Genomic DNA, 23,588 nt, shown 5'->3' on the forward strand with positions numbered 1-23,588 from the left:
GGCCCCCAAAATGGCTGAAATCCAGACACATGCTTTTTATCAGGCTCTGAGATTCGAGCATCAAGAAAACACTGTCGCTTGGATTTGACGATTAGCTATGACATAACTTCAAACTCCTTTTGGACTTTGTAATGCCCCTCGCTTCTCAAAACTTTTATTTTCCATTTCCAAACCCCAAACCGCTGAACCTCGGGACTCAGCTCAGACCATTAAAATTAGATCAAAGGATTAAAGCGGCTGCATAAAAGAGTTTCATTAAGAGTCATAGAATGAAATTGCCCACTTCCTTTACTAACACTGTTTGGACAGGTGAGTGAAAATGCAAGCTAGGCCTGTGTCTCACGACTGCAGCCGCCACAGACATTCAAACCGCTCCAAGGCAAACAAGAGCCATTGTGGTCCAGAAATAAAGATAAGCAGCTGGAAACCAAAGGTGGGAGTCCTCAGATTCACCCCAATGTGAAATAAATACTCTAGTATGATCCTCACACCTCTGGTAACTGCAGAAAGGTTTCACCAGACTTTGTTCTTATTTTTTTCCTCCTCGGGTTGCTGTAATGGAACAATCTCCACAAGAATCTGGCTCTTGCTGTTCTTTCAGGTTTGAGGCCGGTGCGCTTGTGCAATCCATGTGTGATTATTTCTGTTTGCGCTGCACATTTTGTTGGACATCCAAGTTAAACATCTTTCTTCCTCCACCCCAAGTTTGTTTTTTTTTTTTTGTTTTTTTCTCAATTGCGGGAGGATTTCTGTTTAGTGTGTAAGGTCTTGTCCTCGGTCTTTTGCTCAGTCAGCCTCGTAGGAATGTAAAACCTTGGTGTGGAGGAGTAACCCGTGTCAGATCAACAACACTGAGAAAACGCTTAGCTGGGATTTTAGTTGACCAACATGTGTGTCTGTTTAGACCATGTGAAGGAAAACATTCAAACTTACATAACACATATAGCCTACACTCCTGCAAGATTCCTGCTTCCCTTTCTTCCCCCTTGAGAAATCAATGTGTTTGCTTTTACTGGGTTTCCTGCTGATGAAGTTTGATTATGAGCTGGCTGTTGTTTTCAGCTGTGGCGGCTACTGTTGCTCATGATGACTGTCTTTGACAAGCGTGAAGCTGCAGCCTTTTGAATCTGGGAGTTGTGTAAGTCCCGGCATCTCTAAATGTAATTACTGATGAACAACTGTGCTCCTGTCTGGAGGGCCGCAAGACTACAGATGTATCCTATTCTACCAAACAGGGCATTTACTGAAGATCCAGACTCTAGTGTGGCAGGATAAAAAGTCTTGAATAACTGAGGTATGATGGGAAAGTCCCTGGTATGCCCTGACTGTGTCTTCCCCCCATCCTGGCCAAATGATTACCACTCCACTGCTGAGCAATGACACAAAAACACAGAGGGAAAAAATCTCCATGACACTCGGTTGCAGACAAATAACATTAGTCACATTTCATCTCCATTTCAGGTTTTGGCTATTTAGCTGTTGTTGACTAGAGCAATGTGCAAGGCTGCTCAGATGTTGTATATTTATATTACAAATAATCAAAATGTATTATTGACAAAGGCAATCTCACATGGAAGAAATCCACCCTGTCTTATGAAAATGACATTCCTGTGCAACTAAACAGCAACACGCTATCATGTTTTTGTAGTAATATAGTAATCATATAATCATTATGTTGTGATTCAACTCATTTTGTTGGCTGAATGAAGCACTACATTTATAAACGCAAAGCAAGTCACAAAGAAGTGGACGGGGTGTGTATAACGTGCAGGGCTGAAAAACCACAGACTCCAGTTCTGGTCCAGAGTCGTGTGTTATGTTGGGTTTATACAAGTAAAGCACTTTGGTTATGATTAGAAAAAGATTATTGTTAAGTGTAATAAAGACGTTGTGTGCGAAGTGAAAACTCACAAAACTGGCTGTTTACAAAAATGTATTTTTGATCAAAGTTTAGGTGAATGGAAACTTTTTAGCAGACTGGGTTGATGAAATAGTTCATTCTGTATATTATGTCTAGGCATGGTTTTCATATCTTCAGTGTGCTGGGAACTGATACAGCTAAAAGGTAAACTAAGATAACAGAGTCACAGTTTAGTCTGGTTCCCATTATCTCCAAAACACACTCTAACAAACCGATTTCAAAGCTTGGCTGCTATAAATTGAATTCTTTTCTGAATTGAATATATAAAATGTTAACCATTAAAATGATTTACTCTATAACATCTTATACTGTCTTCTTCCAAGCAACTGTAGAGACATAATAAAGCCACATTCACACATTTGGGTTTTTGAGACGTAAAGACTTAGACTAAATGGAAACTATTCAATAAATTCAAGTGATCCCTGCAGATAAAACTGATGTTGACGTGCTGTCCCACAGAGAGCAACAGAAACACATCAGAGTATCTTTAATGCTGTTACGTCAGCTGGTCAGTGCCCAGAATAACAGTCATCCTCGCACTTTATTCTAAGGACGCTTGCTCCTCTAACCAGACCTCCAGTTTTACCACAGTCAATTAGCTGATTTCCCATGTGTCAGCTCTCCGGATCACTCGCTACTTAACTTAACGGATGACCCGGGGACTGGTCACATCGCCTAACGCTCACACTTAATAAAACTCCTTTATACACACAGAGACACACAGTCTCCCCAGAGGAAATGAAGGTAGTACCGTAGGGAGTGTTTTTTATCAGTCCAGTTTTATGGTTCCCCTGGGGAGATCAGGATCTATTTCCTCAGTCCTCAGGGCTCATTCAGGATACAGGGGGTTGCTAAATTACACACCAGACCACACCACTGGCTCCTTTTATCTCACCAGTACACATACTGGTCTCTAATGTGCAGTGTAGGCTAATTATTGTAAGTTGTTTTTTTTTGTTTTTTTGTCAAAGGGGAGTTTGTGATACATAAATGAAAAGGTCCATGTTCTTTTTGAAGTTTAGGTTTGATTTCCTTCCCTCTGAGGTTTTGTTATGATTTCCATTGTGGAGTAAAAGCAAAATAAAGGTAAAAACAAACAGTGCTTTTTGTTCAAAATAATTGAAACTTGAATGATTATAATCTGAAGGTTGAACAAGTTAAAAACGGTCTTTTTCCTACCTCACATTTAGCATGTTCTTCATGTTGTGGAGATAATGATTTTACCTTCTGTCCCTTTTGGCTAACAAACGTCTATTTTCTTAGGTTGACTGCTCTACCATATGAACTTCAGTGTGTGTGTGTGTGTGTGTGTGTGTGAAAAACATCTCATTCTTCTGTGTTCAAAGTTCACAGATATGCACAGAAAATGTATTTTACAACTGTGATCGATATTCAAACCGTGGCAGATAACATTAGTTAGCTGAAAAATGCTGGTGTCATAAAAGCTCACTACTTGCTTCTTCTTGTTCTTAACGTTTTGTACTTAATATTGTAATTTTGTGACTGTCAGTAATCACTCATTATTTAAGTTTTTCAGGAACGTGGACATATTTTATTTCTTGAACATAGTTGCTGATTTATTTCTCTTTTTCGCTCTCTTTCTTAGATCCGGCAGTGTGAAGAATCACTGGGAGGAAATCTACTACTTTGTGGAGAATTTAGCTGAGAAATTCAAAAGGTAAAGGACACTTTATTTACTGTAAGGAAACACACATAGTGATGTGAAAAATAGAGTGTAAACATTGAACTACATAGTTGGGCTGTATACTGTAACACTGTAATACTGAAAGGTTTCACTGCTGGACTGTCATGAGCCTGCTCCCTCTGCAGTGGACTCCCTGAAGCCCCAGGATGCAGATCACTGAGGAGAAACCCACACTTTACACAGCAGGATCCCCAGTAAAGTAAAATAAAATGTGTCCCTACAGCTACAACTGGACATATGCTAAGTCACTCAGCATCCAGGCTGACAGGGACTCAGTCTCTGCAGAAACTGAGCAGGTGTCTGGTCCCAGTGTTTACAAGCTGGAAGAATTGAATGTCCTTTCTGAATTCTGTGCAGTCTGACTATGTTTGTTCATCACTTTCATATGACATCTGATCTGAACACTCTTCCTGAGTGGCATGTTCCATTTACATTTTCTGTAACTGGAAAGAAAAAAAATGAAGAACATTTGAATCCAACGCAGGCCACATGTGTCCTTCAGCTTGTGCGTGGCTTCGATTTGTGCCCTTACTGCTTGAAGGCCACAACAACACCTGGAGCTTTGTGGTACAGCCAAAGCAAAGGACCAACTGTACTCAAAGATTCAGTTTAAGACAAATATAAACACGTTTTAAACAAATCTGCACTGACTTACTCTCACTCACACAAACAGTACACTTTCTACTTCACTTGTTGTTACAAATGTTTGTTGTATATATGGTAGTTTCACTTATAAAGCCTCAAGGTGGAAAACTATATGATGGTACATATACATTTTTTTTCTCTTCCAGTCCCATGCTGAGGATGTCCTTCATAACATTTTCCTCCAGGGCATCCACCATCATGAAACTGACGGAAAACAGGTAAATTTAGCAGTGGCTGATAATCTCTGTATGGCCTGTATAATCATGTGATATTGTTGTTGCATAAATGTCAGAATTATTTTGTGTGCAATAAGTGAATCTCTAACTACAACGGAGCTTCTGTTTCCAACAGAGTTGGCTTCAGATTTACTAATCAGCATTGCATTGGTATTTAGATGATTTCTGTATGAATACAATATTGAACATCTTCCATTACAAGTACTCCATTCTCATTCTGCATGGAAATCTTATTGGAACTAATAAGATAAAAGAAAGAGCAGAACAGACTAATTTGTCAATGCCTATGTTGCATACAATATAATAAAGCTTATTCTTCTTCCATTCTGCTCTGCAGAGTTGACATCAGAAAGGGTCTGAACGCTTTGAAAAGAGAGATTCCTGGTGGAGACACATTCATGAACCTTGGACTGCAGAGGGTAAGCGTTTGCTATATTGTTTGTAATGATGTGTCGTTACTGAGTGCATTCCTGTCCTAATTTTGAAAATGTGTTCTTGTTTAAAGGCAAATGAGCAGATACATCAAGAAAACTTTGGTAAGCATCACATTATTCATGTATAAAATGTTACCTCCAGCTCAGTTGCTTTATGTTAAAGTGGCAGTATGACTGTATGACTTCTTTTCCAGGCACGGCCAGTGTGATCATAGCGCTGACGGACGGAGAGCTGCAAGAACATCAGCTTATCACTGCCCAGCAAGAGGTAGCAACTTCACACTGAGGCTGTTTTGCCAAACAGCTAAAGTGACAGGACTGTTTAGAGGCACAGTAATTGTCAACGCTTTAGTGAAATTTTCTAGAAGTAATGACTTCTACTTTTCTCAATCTTCCCAACAGGCAGAAAGAGCCAGGTCCCTGGGAGCTATAGTGTACTGCGTTGGTGTCAAAGACTTCAATGAGACACAGGTGATATCCATGACAATGCAGTAAAGCTGTGCTGTATTTGGCCAGTTAACACTGACTGTGGATAATGTGTTAATGTGAGAAAGAGAGTCGTTCGGCCTTTCTATAGTACCTACAACTGTCATTATGATCCACTTCTTAATAATGGAGGTTTCACTCCATCAGTATTTTCAGAGTAATAGTCCAGTGTGGACATTTAATTTTCCACATTCACTTCTTCATCTCCATCTCTGTCTCTACCTCTGCTCCCACAGCTGGCCACCATTGCAGACACCATTGAGCATGTGTTTCCTGTGTTGGGAGGTTTCCACGCCCTTCGGGGAGTCATAGATTCGGTAAATAAACATCTCTGTGCAGGGAAGCGGTGCTCAAGCTCACAAGCAGGCCAGTCTTCCACATAATCAGAATATCATGTATTTAACTGGGATGGATCCTGTACAGTTCTGCTTATATAAAGGGTAAATGAACAAAGAGACTGGGTCTCAAATATATGCAGATGACACAATCATTTATGTAAGAACAGAAAATCCTCATTAGGCTGCAGAGCTGTCAACTGGGCATCTGGACAGTGTTTTCCAGTGGATACAAAATAACTGTTTACAATCACTATTATTGAGGAGGAAATCAAGTTTTTGCTGGTTGGATGTAGATTCTGGTAGACTTTTACCAAATAAAAGAAAGAGCAGAACAGAGCTGCTAATGTTTGCCTGAAGCCTGCCAGCGTCCAGTCATGAGCATGAGTTACTACTAGTTAGCTGAACATGTTAACAACTGCACAACTAAAAGTAACTGCACTTAAACATTTTTGTCTAATAAGGCTTTTCTTTGTCTTTAAAGGCTGAGAGTCTGTTGGTATGAGTAAGTGATGAGTTTTCAAGAGTGAGACCCACAGTGGTGCTGTATTATTAAGGAAATAACTTCATTCTTAAAGAGCCCAAGAACGTTTTTATAGAGTTCCCGACTCTTTCTCAGCTCTCTGCATTTCTTCCCGTTTGAAGCGGACCAGTTTGAGGAAGACGTTTCTCTTTGTTTCCCCTCTAGATCATCAAGAAATCCTGCATTGAAATTTTAGCAGCCGAGCCCTCCAGTGTGTGTGCAGGAGGTGGGAACACACACACACACACACACATACAGTACATGCACTAACTGAACTGGTTCCCTGCTGAGTTATCAACACTGATGTCAGTCTCCCATCATTTCTTGACTTGTGTTAATTTCATTACTGGGTGTCTCCCTTTTCTTTAACTTCAATAATGACAGTCCCAGACCTCAGATGTAAACGGCCATACATGGGCATCCAGGTCACTTACAGGAAATCTATTGGGACCGCAGTAGGAATAATATTAAAGGGTCCCATTAAAAGGATTGACTGTGAGAGAGCAGCAGTGGCGATATTGGCTGTAGCTGAAATGTGACTTAGACAACGTCCTTTAGTGTCCTGCCAAGAGAAAGATTATGACTGTTAAAGCAACATTAAGTGGACATTAAAAGGAACAAATCAATGCAAGGGCCCGTTAAAGGTTTTGGCCAAAGCACAAGGACTTTTACTGTTTCTTGCATCTGCTTTTGCTCTTTATTAAAGAAAAAGATTTCACTTCTATCTAGATTGTTTTCACTCCTAATAAATCACACCACACTTCTAGTTTCAGGAATAAGGTCAGTCATTTGAGATATAATGGTGCAGTTTTATTTGTATAAAATGAACAAATACTCAGTGATTGTAAAAAACAAACACAATTTTTGTTAGTTTAAATAAATTCAACAATAAATAACGTTCCAGTTTTAAACGTACTATCAAAAGTTATTTTGCTTGGTAAACTGTGTCAGCAAGAGTCAGAAATCTTACAATGTCAATGTGTGTTTAACCAGAGTCTTTCCAAGTGGTGGTGAGAGGAAACGGTTTCCTACATGCCAGAAATATCAACCAGGTGCTCTGCAGCTTCAAAATCAACGATACCGTCACAGTCAGTGAGTAGAGCTAAACTTCTTGTTGTTCAGAGAAAATGACAAGTTTAAATACACAAAATATTAACTTTTATGAGCTTCTATAGTGAAACACTACATGTATTAAATGTTGTCTTCACCTCATAGACGAAAAGCCGGCTGGAGTAGAAAACACATTCTTGCTGTGTCCAGCCCCTGTCATCAATGAAGTTGGGAAGTAAGTGCTACTTCTTCCTGTCTTTAAGATTTCACTTGTTTCTCAGAGATCCCTTTTCAACTTCAACTCAAGAAAATGACTTTTAAATTCCTCTTCCTCTCCTCCCAGTACAGCTTACCAAAATATAGGGTCTCTGGAGCTCTGCCAGCATGTGCAGTAGCTAAATTCAAGCATTTGTCCTGCTTTTCACTTGTACGTGTTCTTGACAGAAACTACAATTTAAAGGCTGGTGACACAGCTGATGATTTCCCAAGTCATTGCTTTTGATTCTGATGACAAAAAAGAGAGGAAAAGTGTGTTGTGTCTTTGCATGCATGTATAGGGCATTTGTTCTTTAAGCTACAGTATCACATCACAACTTTTATATTAGCAATAGATCAAACCCACAGAGAATTATCACCAAATCCTGTCATTCCTATCAGCTTTTTGAAGCATTTTATTAAACTGTTTTATTTCAGTCTGACTAAAAAACAATTACACAGATGACCGCTCAGTAAGTTGCCATATTTTACTGATATGATCAGCCAGAACAAGCAGCAGTTTACTATTGAAAGCTAAAAAACTGTTGAACATGATGGAGCATTTAGCTCGAAAGTGACATTTTTCTAAGGAGATGGTAGAAACCAAAACAGAGCTACTGTAAAAAGCAAGTTGATATTGTACCTATGGTAAAGAGGTGGTGTCCAGGTATATAGGCAACTGTTTGCTAGGAGCTTCGTATACTGAAAATACTGTAAAGCAACGATGCATTGTGCAGTTTATTGTGCTGCCCCCAGGTGGCCAAAAAATCAATTAATGCAGCTTTAAATGCTGCTGACAAATAAGGCGCTGTGTAAATGTCCAGATTGGATGATTCTTGATATTCATTGTGTGATTCAAAGTGAGACTCAGTCAAGGTGCTGTGTTGTTGACAGTTATTACAGTTAGCCCAGGTTATATGTATTTAAAATACAGCTTATTTCATTTGTATCACTTCAGTGTTTTCTGGCTCACTGAAGAGAAAAAGGAAGGTGACAGCTTGTGAAAACTCAGACTACTGAGGTTAGTTTACTCGAAACTTCACCACATGTTGGTTACACACTTGCTCTACAGTAACTCTAGCAGCAGCCTAAATTGTTCTTCATCAGCTATATTCTCTTTTTAGAGCCTGATCATATTCCAACATCAACAATCCTCAAACCTTTCTAACCAAAGTCTTTTATGAGAAGAAAAGTACAGCAGACCACAGAATATAAGGTTTAGTAGACAGTGGTTAAAGACTTTAAACACATACCATAGACAGAGAAAGAGGTGAGGGGGAGTTGAAGAGTTTTAGACTCTTTGCACGGCTTTCTTGAAACGCACCAGTATTTGGTGATAGCATTCTCCTGTAATTATGTTACAAATTCCTTTATTTTAGTGTCCCATAAAAGTCATTTAGTTAAAAAATTGCTCAGGCAGTGGTGTGGAAAGAGAGAGAATTAGCTTTTAACTGCAGTGCGGAAAGATTTAAACAACCTGGATTCATGACTCAAACTCGGAAGCTTTAATCGATACCTTGACAAAACAAGCATAAAACCAAGAGGACATAGTCGGCCTCTTTTAAAAATCCCTTTAAGACGGTTTACTCCGGCTTTTGTTATTTGATCTATTAAAATTTCCACCTCTTAACCTCCTGACTCTTCAGTCCCACGCTTATCAGTTTTCCTCCTCTTCGTCACCACCTCCTGGCTCTTTTCACCGACTTGCTGGTTGTCTTGCAGACGCCCCCGCCTTCCCAGGCATCCCATGTGCTCATTTTTCTTCCTGTATCTGTCTTTTATTTATCTCTGTCACACAGAAACTCATTCCTTCACCCCACCCTACCCCACTCTCTTTCTACTGTGTCCATGTCCAGTTTTGGCTGATCAAAGCCGTGTAGCAGCTGGCCTGGTCTTCCAAGTTTATGGCCATTTGTTTGTGTTCGGCCTCGTTCTCAGCACAGTGGAAAAACCTTCAAACTGCTTCACTGCTCCACTGAAACCCAGACTGATTTAAATCCTATTTGACTGATCTACTACGACTTACTTTGATTATACTTGAAATTAAAATTTGACAATTATTGGCCATTTACGTCTTTAAGATTGATGCATCGCTCTTTGGTCTATGTAGTTGTCTGTGCTTGGCCACTTACAAACATGAAGAAGACAAGTAAATAGGAACACAAGTTTTTCTTGTAAGGCAGAGTTACCCACACCACCTAATGAGAGGCAGATGAATGTGTTTCTCTCTTTCAGTTATGTGTGTGTTGACTCTGCTCTGTCTGTTTCATTTCTTTCTTTAACAACTGTTTGACACTGTGCTCTACATCCACACGTTTGCATAATTGTTAATTTGCATGTAATTGTAATGGACACTGTAAGAAAGAGGGACAACCTTGTGGGAGAGACGAAAAGTGAGTGAGTGACTAAATATGGTGGCAAGATGTGAACCTTTTGGAATTTCAAGGTTTTCTGCATTAATTCATAAAGTGAGATCTGATCTTTATCTAAGTGAAGAGTATTAACAAATATGATTATATATACGAAAAAATTATACCAAAAATTCTGATCTTTCGTGTCTTTATTGAGAACAACCGTAAAAACCTCATTGCGCTAGTTGAAGAAGTATGTGAACCCTTGGAATAATGAAGTGGAGTCAGGTGCTAGCATACCTGAAGTTATGTTAAGAAAATGATTTTGTAGGTGTGGACTAGAGATACTTCAACTAACAAAAAACACTCTACCAAGAAGTGGCCAGCCAGTCAAAATGACCCCAGGAGCACAACAAACACTCATCAATGAGGTAAAGAAACTAGAGACAGCCAAAGATTTGAAGGCTTCATTGGGACTGGCGAACATCTGTGTTCATGAGTCTACAGTAGGGAAAACATTGTACACCAAGAGGATTGGGAAAGTTGCCGAATTTAGCAATAAAGTCTGCCAACATTGTCTTCCCATTATTTGCTCTTCCTCAAATTGATCAGCCTCTTTTTTTTCTAAGTCATTAATAAATATCAAATTATTCAAGTTAATTCCCCTATTTGTGAGCTACACTCAAATTAGATAATGGCTTCCAGAATAACATGACTTCAGTGAGGAGTTAGCTCAGCAACACAGGGTAGTGAGGTCATCACATTTTGGGAGACATTTGCACTGTTGCTTTTGGTCTCTTCATGGCCTTTATCACTGGTTTATAATAAGAAAAACTTAATGTAGAATAATGCCAGTGGACAGATTAACCTGTCTTACAACAATTCCATAGCAGGTATGTAGATATAGACCCACTAGGGTTTTTTTTTTGTTTGTTTGTTTGTTTGTTTTATTAAGCTTCATTTACATTTATCTTTGCATTTAGTCATTTGAAAAAGAGAGATGTGGTCTGTAAAGCAGACATAGTATAGAGACAATCACTGAAGACATTAAGATGTTAATGCTCATGTTGTGTTGTATTGAAGGTGTGGCTGGGAAGATGAGATCTTAAGTTGAAGATGCCTTCCTCTCATCCAATAAGAGATGTCAGAGACTCTTGCAGAAAAGCTTTATGAGACAGTGAAGTCATCTAATGGAAAGGACAGGAAGAGCTGTATGTTGTCAGCATAGCAATGAAAGGAAAAGCTAGCTAGCTACTGGATGATGGAACCTAGGGATGTAGTATAAAATGAAAAAAGTAGAGGACCAAGAACCGAGCCCTGTGGAATGCCAGTGAAGAGGCAGGTAGAGTTGAGGTGATGTCCAAATCTGAGGATCTAGTGGTTAACCATGTCAAAGGCTGCAGATGGATCAGCAGCAGCCTGGGAATGCATTATGTCAATGAGTGTCCTCACACTCCATACAAAAATGTGCGTGCGTGCGTGTGCATGCGTTGGTGGGGGCTTAACGGCATGCCTTTCATCCACATGTTTTTAAGAAGTGAAGAACAGGAGGTCACATGAAATTCTCAGAATTGTTTTTCACCATTCGGAGGAGGAAGGGATGGAAGAATTCAGAACACCTAGAAAGAGTCTTTGCAGTTCCAAAACCCTCAAGGAGCTGGGATTATGAGAGTATTTTCTCATTTATTGCACAATTCATGGTGCCACCAGAAGAAATGATTTTCACTGCATTTAAAGAGCCGTGTGTTAGACATTGTTCCCATTCCTGAAAATTTGTGTGGTGTGCTGTCTTGGAAAAATACACAACCTGCCCAAAACCATAAAAACAAAATCTCCGCTGGCAACCTTTGTGTTTGCCATTTCCATTCTTCTGTTCAAACTTACCTCGGCCTCCGCTCCTGCTTCGTGGCACAGTGGGTCACACAATAACACCTTCAGTTTGTTTGTTTTTTTACTTGTTTTTTTTGTGCATTTGCATCATTTGAGTTCAAATTGCTCAATTACAAGTGAAACAGGGGCTGTAAACAACTGTCACAAGACTCACCAAGTAGCTTACTTATTGGACAGAGCTTTGGTAACATGTCCTGTTCCTAACAGAGAGATAATCTAAGTCTTTTTCTGCTCATAATCCCTTGGGTTTTTTGGTAGTTTTCTTCTGGTTCACATTACGTACTCACACAGAAACACAGTTTGAAGCCGGTTTGGTGACGTTATTTGGTGTGAACCCAAGTTCATGTGACATCATTCCGATCAAACAAACTGAGCCTGAGGAGGAACTGCTCCAGACTAAATAAACTCCTCTATACATGATTTGTGTGGACTGTGACGACATGGGCCAACATGGAGAGACTCACTTATCCTGCTTGTGTCTGTTGTTGTGTTTCAGGGTGATTTATCTTCAAGTGAGCATGAATGATGGTCTGTCTTTCATCAGCAGCAACGTGCACATCACCACCACGGAGTGTGTAAGTACAGTCCCTGTTCATTTGTGTATTTAACCTGCATAAGTACAACAAACAACTAATAGTTTGGGATGTGGTTCAGTAGAGTCGTATTAGTTATGTATTAGTATACTATATATGTCGTTTCCAACATGCATTAAACAGCCCATGGAGAAGCAGCAAAGTGCATCATTAAGGAATAATTTACAGTGAAAGTAAAGTACGGGAAAGAGTTTGGCTTATATGTCCTCACTCACTGCTGAAAAACACATTTAGATAGCATCACCTGGAGGAGTGGTCCAGATGATGTCATCTGGAGGAGTTTTGGAGGAGCAGCTTGACCAACACTACACAAGTGGATAGTATAAGCAACTAAATAGCATCATTTAAACTGGAAAGCCAGATGACAGCATCTGGAGGAGACTTTCAGCTAGAAGCAGAGAGATGTTTGTTCAAAAAAAGGAAAAGCTTTTGTCCTCCCTGAGCTCAACGTCCTACCAGGTTTTCCTAAATGTCGTTGCTTGTTCATGACCATGAAGCTCCATGTTCAGTTTCAGCATTGTGGACATTAAACAAGAGGCAGTTTAAGACAATTTAAAGCAATTTCACCAAATAAAACACGTATGCTGCAACATATGAGTCGAGGGCCACAGCGGATTCCCACCAAGCCAAAAAGAAATATTCTCTTTGAAGCTGTTCCCCCCTCAGTCCGTGTGACATCATATGCATGAGAGCACTGCTGTGTTGTGGTTTATGATATACAAAGCTCTATTACACATGCTATTGCAATTAGCTGCATGAGCTAATCCATATAGGCTGTAGGCACACCAGGCTTAAGGAGGCACGACAAGTGACAAACAAGATGCAAGCTAAGCCTATAATAAATCAAGATTAACAACAAACTTTATAAACCCGACAATTTCCTGCAGTCCCTCCTAGAATTCTGCTGAAGTGCCACATTGAGGGGTTTACGCCTTTGTATTTATCCCACAAAATATGTGCACATGACATGGGACGACACGCACTTCATATGTGAAAATGTATCAAAATGCAGATGTGGCCACTGCAGTGTATGATAAACCATTACATCATAAGTAATTTAAAAAAAATCACAAAGTTGCAGTTTGGGAACTTTTTCAGAAATAATAGACCCCACTGCTGAGCTCAGATAACACCCCCCCCCACACACACACACACACACACACACACACACACACACACGTCTTTGCAAAAAAAGATAGATAGGGGGAAAGTCGAACCACATGTGATCCTCATCTGTGCTCTGTAATAGAACCCATGTTTGGATCACAGAGGCCCACATCTCTCTGAGTGAGCGAAGTAACTGATGGATTCATTCATGGAGCACGCAGCTTACATTATCCACTGTCATCAAGCAAAACATAATGTTAATATTAACTGTGACAAAATCCATACCACCACCGCTATCACAGCTGCAAGTACTGTGTTAGTGCTCCTGCTGCTTTTCTGTCTGTCCTTTTTATTGTCACTGATACTGCTGCCAGTACAGTGACTACTGGCAGCACTACCCGGTGCTCCAAAATTTAGCCTAGAATTATTAAAAGCATTAATGTGTTAAAGTTTAGTTTGAGGCTAGCTCTGAAACTAAGTAGGGAAAGTAACACTACCTGCACATTCCTACTTCACGGCACATACAGTGTACATGTGGTATTAATAAACAACTGTTTTCTCTCCAGTTTGACGGCACCATCCTCCTGATCACCCTGCTGGTGTTGTTCCTGCTGCTGGCCCTGCTCTTCATGTGGTGGTTCTGGCCTCTCTGCTGCACTGTGGTACGAAACTCCATTAGAGAAATGGTGCATTTTAGAAAGACAACACATCATTCACAGTCATCCTGATCTCCTTCTAAGGGGTCGTTCTAAACTTGAAAGGGACAACAAATACCTAAGGGGTTCCTTACCAAAAGCTGTAAAAGTCGTCCTTTGAGAGCTCCCAGTGTAAAAGTGCAATGATTAATGTGTTTGTGACAGTGAACATATGTGTCTTATTCCTCTACAGGTGATCAAAGAACCACCTCCTCCCCCTCCCCCTGAGCCTGTGAGTCAAACACACACATATTAACCTCATTTTGTGGTTATAGTTTAACTTGTGGTACAGTTTTTTGACTCTTTACTACTTGACAATAAGCTAAAAACATGAAATGTTGTAGCAGATATCAAACATATATCAAAGGTTATGAAGTCTGGTAAAAGATTCTTGTAACTATTCATGTAACTAAGTACTGTACACTGCTTTACAGTGTTTAAGTCATTTAAATGATACATTTTAGTAATATAATTAGTAATATAATTAAAATAAACTAAATGTTGCAACTACCAGCTTTATGTTGTAAGCTGTGTACGGAGGAGTGAGTCAGTTCCTGTGTTATGGTGTGTTTTAGGAGTCAGATGATGACGATGGCTTGCCCAAGAAGAAGTGGCCCACTGTGGATGCTTCCTATTATGGAGGAAGAGGAATTGGAGGAATCAAGAGGATGGAGGTGACAAAAGGACACATGCATAAAACGACAATGACTAAATGTACACCCCAAAGAGGCTGGCGGAAATTAGTTCAGATAATTCATCCACCGCTTCCGTTTTTATGTGTGCTCATTTTTGCCTTGTGTAGGTGCGCTGGGGAGGAAAGGGTTCGACCGAGGAGGGGGCTAAGCTGGAGAAGCCGAAGAACGCTGTGGTGAAAATGCCGGAGCAGGAGTACGAACCGTACGAACCCAAACCTAAGAAATCGCAGAACAAGAAGCCGCCTCAGGCCCGGAAGTGGTACACACCCATCCGGGTAAATTCAGCCTCAGCTTCTCTCAGGACCAGCAAACAATCATTAAGACATTTAGTTGACATTTGATCCATGATAGCTTGACAGTGGAGAGGCAGACAGGGAATATGGGGAGAGAGAGGGTGTGATGTTAAGGTGCCCAACCCTGATTCGGGGACATTGTGGTTACACGGCTTCTACCATAACCATTATTCCACCAGTGTGCTCTTCGTGTATGGAAACTTTTAACCTGGCACATAGTGAGTGCATCCTTTCCATCCTGAAACTAAATATCAGCTTTTCAGGAACTCAAGAATTCAATTCATCAAATTGTTTACAGTTTGACCACTGTGCATTTTTGAGCACTTGCCCACCGAGTTTCAAATAACTGTGCGGCAGAATTTTCCCGAGCCACAGAGGAGCCTGAAACGCTTCAGCGTGAGGCTAAAAAACATGAAAAGCACCCCGAGTGGAGCTGCAAGACGGCAGGGAGGAATAAAGTCAGCCCTGGTCGTATTCATGTATAATTAGTTATATAAGCACAAAATTCACCAACTATCAATGTGCACATACAGTATAACCAAACTCATTTAACATATACTGTGGCCTTTATTAGACTTGGCATGAACAGTGTTTGTGCTTTTATCGTACGCTACAATACAGCTCTGTGTCGGACACTGGCCTTTTATACAGTAACAGCACTTACAGTTATCTGTGCACACTGCTTCCTTACAGCTGTAAAGGCTGTTTTTGAGCGGGACACAGCCCTGCAAACAGCACCGCAGTGAGTCAGAGTGAAATTGTACACTGTTCATACATCACAGCATGCAGCATTGGACTTATCATCTACAGTTCAGCTCTAGTTGAAATACCCTGGATTACTTTTATTGTTTTAGTTGGGATCATCATTTTGCTCTTGTGTATTAGAAATAAGCTCCAGCTTAGTTACTGCTCCTTTTTTTTCACTTACGGATCATCTTACTGGTTAAAACAACAACAACAGATACACTCATTTTTGGGGTTACTTTAATGAATGATTATCAGAGTGGTGACTAATCAGCGACTTCAACCATAGAGGAAGGCAGCTAATCCGTAGGATCAGCTGCACAGTGTTCGTTTTTAGATAAAAACCTGCAGACTCTTGGCCTTTCTGGTGAACCACAGACCAAATGTTCGCTGATACAGTAGAATCAATATTAATACGCTTGTATTAAGTAATGGATTGCGGTGTGGAAGAGTTTGGTGTCCAGATGTGGACAGCTATTAAATCTCTCTCTTCCCCTCTTCCACTCAGGGTAAACTGGATGCTATCTGGGCTCTGTTTCGCCGCGGGTACGACCAGGTGTCTCTGATGAGACCCCAGCCTGGGGATCATGTGAGTACCTCAGGAAATATTTCATTTCATTGAATGTTTTCAACCCACACCCACTCTCATTGCTCCCCCCCTGCTACACATTCCTGCAGTGGTTTATACCTGTGAGGACCCACAGCTGCGTTTACCCTCCGCTTGCTGTACATCTCCCCTCATTTTCATTAGTCTGTCGTGTTTGTTTTGTTATTTTACTTTCATTTATAACATTTTGTTGCATTCAGTGATTTAAAATGCCAGAAAAAACGAGCACTGTGTTCAAAGCTGGCACCGTTTGAAAAGTCTTCTGGCGCCTACACTGTGTGTAAGGATTATTCATCCTCCAGCAGTTTCTCTGTCTCGTTTACCCCCGCTGTTCCTGAGCTGCCTAACGCCTCTGTTGGCCCGTCTCAGTGTTGTCGAGGCAAGGCTGTTCTCACACCTGCGTCATATTAGCCACCATAAATCACTCAGAAAGCAGAACCGCAGCTCGCAGTAAGACACATCCTCTAAGTGTTCGCGTGTGCGAGCTGGTAAAAAATTCTCTCCTCTTCTCGAGTCAGCCACATGGTTTAGTTTTAATGCCCAGAGCCTTTGTATCAAAAAGCACCAGATACAGATACAGAATTTGGTTTGAATTTGGGAAGAAGGCGGAAGTTCATTGAGGTTAGAATCTTTTGAGAGATGCTTTACATCCCACTGACACATTCAGCACAGCCAGGTTCAATGTTAAAACGTACTGTAATAAATTTGGCTAATATCCCCACACGTTTCCGATATTTTTCCTCTTCTCCACAGCCAGCACTTGTGCTGAGACCCTGCTCTAAACATTAATTAAAACCACATGTTATTTGCAGACACCCTCTCAGTGATTTTTAATAGAAAGTCCACATGTATGAGAGTTTTCTGGTCACCACATACCAGTATAGGCAAGGAATCTGAGAAGGTTTTATTGATGTCTGCATTAAGCTCTGTGCGATGCAACAATTGTGTCTCTTTCCACTGAAATGATGTCACGTCTTCAAGTTGTTTGTTACGTCTCTGTGGCCAGCAGGCCAGATCATAACCAGGTAGTGGAATGTTTTATTTCAAAGAGGAAACGGAGGGAGAGGAAGCGAGGAAATGTTACCTGAAAAGCTGTGTGGTGGTAAATGTCCTGCCGCAGACCCAGAAACTGGACCGAACTGAAAGAAACCTTTGACCCCCAGCCTGGCTACAGTACTGTACAGTGTAATCACAAGGTTTCAGCCTCAGTGTTTGTTACAGAAAGCAACTAAAAACAAATTGTTTGTTTGTTTGGGTGTGTGCGCGTGTGCATATTGTATAACGTAAACATACATTACCACAGCATACACCAGAGTTAAGTTCACTAGGATGAAGTCATGTACATTGAAGACATGAGTTTGCCATTATGAGTGTGTGTGTGTGTGTGTGTGTGTGTGTGTGTGTGTGTGTGTGTGTGTGTGTGTCACCAAACCACATTCATTACACTGACGTCAGAGTGTACAGTATGAGGTAGAGTTAGTCCACACACACACACACACACACACACTCTCTCCCTCTTTCTCTCTAATTCATATAAACACAAGCCTCCCCAGAGAATCATTTAGCTAGTTAAAGGACATGAGGTAATACCTAAGGCAGACGACGAGCAGGGCTGTCTCCACCAACCTACTGACCATGTCTCACATACACACACTCACACACACACATTTTGCCAGGCCTAGACAATTTTATGACCTCGGTAAGACCGTGGAGGAGGTCGGAGAGAAAACATGAGCAAGTGTGGCTTTCTTTAAGTCAGGAGAATGTTCAGAGACCCACAATGGAACAATGTACAAAGTCATTTCTCTAAGAGCTGCCTATTTTTATCACCCATAGCCAAATTAGTTTCAAATCTGCAATAAGGTGTTGGTTTGGATACACAGTTTGAAACCAGCAGCAGCAGCCAACTAACAGAGACCTAAGACTGGAAACAGAGGGCCAGCCAGCCTTAACACTCACCACTCAATATGTTACATGTAGATCTCTTGTTTGATTAATTTGTAGCATATAGCAGCAATATGTCATTTTGACACTTATAAATAAATGTTAATTAAAATAAACGTATTGGTTGAGTTCAACAAATACAGAACTTTGGACGAGAGCCTTCTTCTACGTTACGCCTAATGAATGTAACCTACTTTAATACCTGAACATCGCCTGATTTCACACTTTAAACTGCCTGTGAGCATAAATGTATTTCTACTAAAAGAAATCTTTGAAAAACTGAACACGCTGCAGCTTAAAATGAAACGTTTGACCACAAAAATGATAAATTAAGTGTCTCATGCAAACTTCTGAATATTAACATTAAGAGTGAAGACTCTCTCTGCACATCTAATCTCTGCGGGTATTACCATGAGGCAAGAAAACTGTTTTAAAGAAGTCGACCCTCACGCAGGCATTTTTTTTTTTCCATCAGCGTCTAGGAATGTCAGACTGGATAAGTGAAGACAGACCAGAAACGAGCGGTCGCTGCTATATTCTTGTCCTCTTTGGTGTTAGCTCAGCAGCTCATTTACCACTTGGGTTAAACGGAACGTAGAGTCATCAGAGAGCGAGACGTTACTCATTCTTCATTCATACAGACCCCGTACCTAAATTCATCTTCCGCTCCCCTGTGAGTCGGACAGCACGTCTCACTCCTGCAGTAACCTGACATCGTCATGATAAAGCAATGTTGAGCTTTAAGTATTAAGGTGGAATAAACTGTCTTCATATCAGTTACTGCACATAAGACATCAATTCCCAGTCCCTTAGTTTCCACTCAGTCAAACCATGTTCCTGTGGCTTCAGTCGCTCGTACTGGTTATTAGTGGATTAACTTCGCTCCACTCTGGCTGCCAACCACATGCAGCTATGGAGCGTGTGAACTCGCTATTGTAACAGCGACCTCTGTGAACTCTGGTGAAGTTTGTGGTTAGTTTAATATTTATACGCGACGCTCAGGAGTAAAATGGGATTTCTGCCCGAACAAATTCATCGGTTTCAGTCCCAGACGCTAACCCCCAGGCCTTCCCTACGTTTGTCATCGCTACATTTTGTCAAGGGAGGCACAGTGCTCGGGACAGGACACTCATTTGGAGTGGGGGCATCAAAGTGGGGATTTAATTGTAATCTGGAACACCAGCTGGCCACACGCCCCCACACACAGCAACACAGACGCAGGCACAGAAACAGGAAGGTACAGAGTCCTGACTGTGACCCAGTAGTCGACTGATGCCTTCTTAGCCAAGCTGGACTTTAGATTAGACACCTGTGTGTGTCTGTACCTGAAGATGAGAATCAACTTTTAGACTAGATTCCATTTTTTACTAAATCTAATCCATTACTGCATCACCTTGTATTAATCTCTGTCATGTAATGTACGTACAGTATTAATATTAATTTCAACATATAGAGTAATTACTACTATACTAGTAATACTAGGAGGTAAAGCCCCTGGTCAAGGCAATAAGACCCAGAAACATTGCAAAGAGACAAAGCTGCTGGTTTCTGGTCCAGGTTAGGAGTCGACGTCAGTCTGTGATCTCTGTGTGCAGGACGGTTCCTCTCAACTTTTTCTCTAATCTTACATCTCTTTTCTTCGTTTTAGGGTCGATGCATCAACTTCACAAGAGTGAAGGACGAGTCAGCGGCAGCCAAGGCTCCTCCTCGCACCCCGATCCACACGCCCTCGCCGCCGCCACCGGACTACCACCCCGTGACCTGCACCCCCTCCCCTTCTCCCACCTCCACAACCCCTCCTGCCAGGGCACCTCCATCGGGCCAGTTACCCCCAGGTCCGCCACCATCCCGCACGCCCCCGGGCCTCCCCTGTCCTCCGCCATCACGTCCCCCACCCAGCCTCCGACCCTGAACCACACATACAAACCCCTTCCTCCCCCCCAGTGCACCCGCTTTAATATCACAGACTTACCGCTCTGTTGACTAGTTATTGCAGCCTGACGACTGTGGTCCTCACTGCCAAAGATGCTATAAGCCAAAGATCAGCAGTCGTTCTGTGTTTGTCTTCCCGTATGGGAAAGAGCATCAAGTTAAACTGTTACCTTGCAGTAATTTCACACACACCACCACCGCATAATGAAATCTGAAGGAAGAAAATGTTGGAATACAAGTTGAACTGGAAATGAAAATAGAAATGTTACTGTCCTCAGTGCTCTTTGTGTACATGAGAGTGGATCTCCCCATTTATTGTTTGCTGATTACCAGAAAAATGGTTGGTTGTGTTGCAGTATAACTTGATATTCTGTCCCATACAGAGTGAACGGGATGATTCGGGGAAATACTGTATTCTACCCAGTGTTGACGTTTGTGAGATCAGGAAGGATTGTTGCTGGACAGCATAGTAGGACAGGAAGTCCACAGAAAAATACTGCAATGGATGAAATTTCTTTGTTGTCTTTATCAACTACTGAGTTATGCCATTGTTAAAGAGACTGAGGTGAAAAGTACGTTGTAGATGGAAATCTGAGAAACCTTGGGAATGTTTGAGTAGGATTGGCTTATTTCTCCATTGCTGTGAGTTTTCTTGGGAATTGGATTTCAAAGTGAATATCAGTCGATCATGCGGCAAACGTCTTATCAGTACAAAAGGGATTTATATCAGCTTGTGTGAACACGCTAACAAATTCTGACCCTTTGTAGAGAAATGATACAGTTGCATGATTCGTGCTCCAGGTTTTGTACCGTTCAGGAACAGGGAAGTGTACAGATGTTTTATGAAAGGGATGTTTTTTACAATTTGTACGGGATGCTTGAGATGCGTTTTTGAATGCGTTGGTTAATATCTATGAGGCTTTGGATTTTGTCCCTATCCACCTTTTCATGTAGTTGAATTTAGATTACAGCAACACAGTATATAGTTTGTGTTATTTTTTATTTTATTTTATTTTATTTTGTATCTGCGCACATAGACTGCTGGACAACTACAGTATGTATTTGTGTTTGTTTGGTTTTTTTTGTCATTGGGACATTGGAACTCAAGAGGTCAAGCAGAAATCAGGTTAGCGTCTCTCCTCATATTTTTTTTTCTCTACACAATCCTGATACTGTACTTTGATACCATTATGTGTGTTTGATGTCTTCAGTTTTATCATCACCGGTCACACTGCAACTGCAGGGCAGTTCAAAGAGCATTTAATTTATTTTACTCCCCAATAGAAAAAGAGGAGAGTACTTGAATATCGACAAGGGGTGTCCAACCACCAAGACGGACACTGTGCGCAGACATTTGCCAGTTAAGTCATGTAAGGTTTACCGCTGTTTCTCAACCTCTCAACTACGCCAAAAAGCATGTGTCTCCACACAAAGGGATCCATTTAGGTTTTCTCGCAAGGTGAAAAGATCATCAGTGTGAGATTTTAATGTGTAGAAAAGAGGCTGAAAATGTTGGTATTCCTTCTCTATCCAGTAACATCTGGAATTTTACTCTTTGATATATAGTTTTTTTTATACTTTGATTTTAATGTACGTCATTCAGTTATGTCCTGTACGTTGGGTTACTACATGCATTTATAATCTGTTGCAGTTTTTCCACTGAAGGAAACACACACACGTAAATTGCTTCACCAATATATATATATATAGATAATCTACATCCACAATTTGACTGACACTTCCTTTAACCTCGCTTATTAACCTGCAGGGGGTGATACAGTGATACTGTAGTAGTTGTAGTAGATGTAATTGTTAGATGTATCACACATGTTACAGAATGTAATTTTAACTGTGATACAGTAAGATCAAAGTGACATCTGACATCAAAGTATTTACATAAAGTGGTGAGAAAAAGTATGTGAACCTTGTGGAATTTCATGGTTTTCTACATTAATTTATCATGAAATGTGATCTAATCTTCATCTAAAAGTATTAACAAATATAATGTGCCTAAACTAATAACACAAAAATATCGGATTAATAAATATTTTTCAGAATAAAGTGAGAATGTCTGGGTGTTGCAACAGGAAGTCCACAACAGAATAACTTCAGAAAACAAAATCCAGCCAAGGCAGAGCCCAGACCTCAACCCAACAGTTGTGTTATTATTTTATGTACATAATATTTGTTAATACCCTGACGTAGATGGAGATCAGATCCCATTATGTGACAAATCAATGTAGAAAACCATGACATTTCTAAAAGGGTCACATACTTTTTTGTGTTTTTCGTGTGCCTTTTCCAGCCATTTCTAATCACTTTGTTTACTCAAAGCAAAACATAAAACACCAGCAGCTCTTTATCAGTATTACCTTTTATAATGATTTGATTGTGCCTCGTGTTTAACCCCCAAACCACCTTATCACCTTACCGGGCTATGCTAATTTGCTCCACCATCAGACTGAACCTCAATTAGATTTCATTTCAGATTAAGTTGATTAATGACACTAACTGAATGGGAAAGGATTTTATTTTTCTCTTTATGAAACACCTATCACAACTTATTGAAACTGGACTGTCTGTCGATTTGTCTGTCGTTCCCAACAGAGATTGAGATGCATTATGTTAACCAGTGTTTTTACATGTATGAACAGCAGTACTGAAGCAAATATGAAAGACGTATATGATTTTCTTTGTATGTTGACATGACTTTTTTTTTTAACAGTATCATTAAAGGTTGACTTCCAAGCTTCCAACAGCGAGTTTATCTGTGTGATGTTTTTTTTTCCCTTGGCTCATGTGATACATTGTCCAGTCTTGGTGACTATCCCCCTCATTATTAGAATCAATCTATTGTTTAACACAAATGATTGAAGCTGCTATTAGGGGAGCTAATACTCTGATAATAAGTACTAACTGATGGAGGTTATTGCAGGTTAAGCTGAGTTCTCACTGTACATTTGATTGCATAATCAAGTGAAAAACAGAATACTTTAGTATGCAAAGTTAGCCAGGGAACTAAATACAATGCACTTAACAGTCCATTGCAGAAAACTTCGCCAAAGAAGTGGTCTGGCTTTGCAGGATTTTCCTTGTCCTTGTTTCCCTTTAAGCCCTATTCTTTGCTGATGAAGGTTTATTTCCAGG

General features: G+C 40.6%; 1 protein-coding gene across 1 annotated transcript in view; it reads left to right on the forward strand.

The window, feature by feature from the left end:
* antxr1c (ANTXR cell adhesion molecule 1c) overlaps positions 1-23,194 on the forward strand; it is a 28,299-nt gene extending 5,105 nt beyond the window's left edge. Inside the window, exons 2-18 of the mRNA XM_026351957.1 lie at positions 3,528-3,599; positions 4,418-4,489; positions 4,845-4,926; positions 5,013-5,043; positions 5,136-5,209; positions 5,344-5,412; positions 5,664-5,744; positions 6,451-6,511; positions 7,279-7,377; positions 7,501-7,570; positions 12,328-12,406; positions 14,098-14,193; positions 14,420-14,458; positions 14,802-14,900; positions 15,029-15,196; positions 16,467-16,547; positions 20,158-23,194. Coding sequence (XP_026207742.1) covers positions 3,528-3,599; positions 4,418-4,489; positions 4,845-4,926; positions 5,013-5,043; positions 5,136-5,209; positions 5,344-5,412; positions 5,664-5,744; positions 6,451-6,511; positions 7,279-7,377; positions 7,501-7,570; positions 12,328-12,406; positions 14,098-14,193; positions 14,420-14,458; positions 14,802-14,900; positions 15,029-15,196; positions 16,467-16,547; positions 20,158-20,421 — 1,537 coding nt within the window. The 3' untranslated portion in view covers positions 20,422-23,194. The remainder of the gene's footprint in view (positions 1-3,527; positions 3,600-4,417; positions 4,490-4,844; positions 4,927-5,012; positions 5,044-5,135; positions 5,210-5,343; positions 5,413-5,663; positions 5,745-6,450; positions 6,512-7,278; positions 7,378-7,500; positions 7,571-12,327; positions 12,407-14,097; positions 14,194-14,419; positions 14,459-14,801; positions 14,901-15,028; positions 15,197-16,466; positions 16,548-20,157) is intronic.
* The last annotated feature ends 394 nt before the right edge of the window (positions 23,195-23,588 follow it).

The sequence above is a fragment of the Anabas testudineus genome, chromosome 19, assembly GCF_900324465.2.
Source record: "Anabas testudineus chromosome 19, fAnaTes1.2, whole genome shotgun sequence".
Classification (NCBI taxonomy): Eukaryota; Metazoa; Chordata; class Actinopteri; order Anabantiformes; family Anabantidae; genus Anabas; species Anabas testudineus.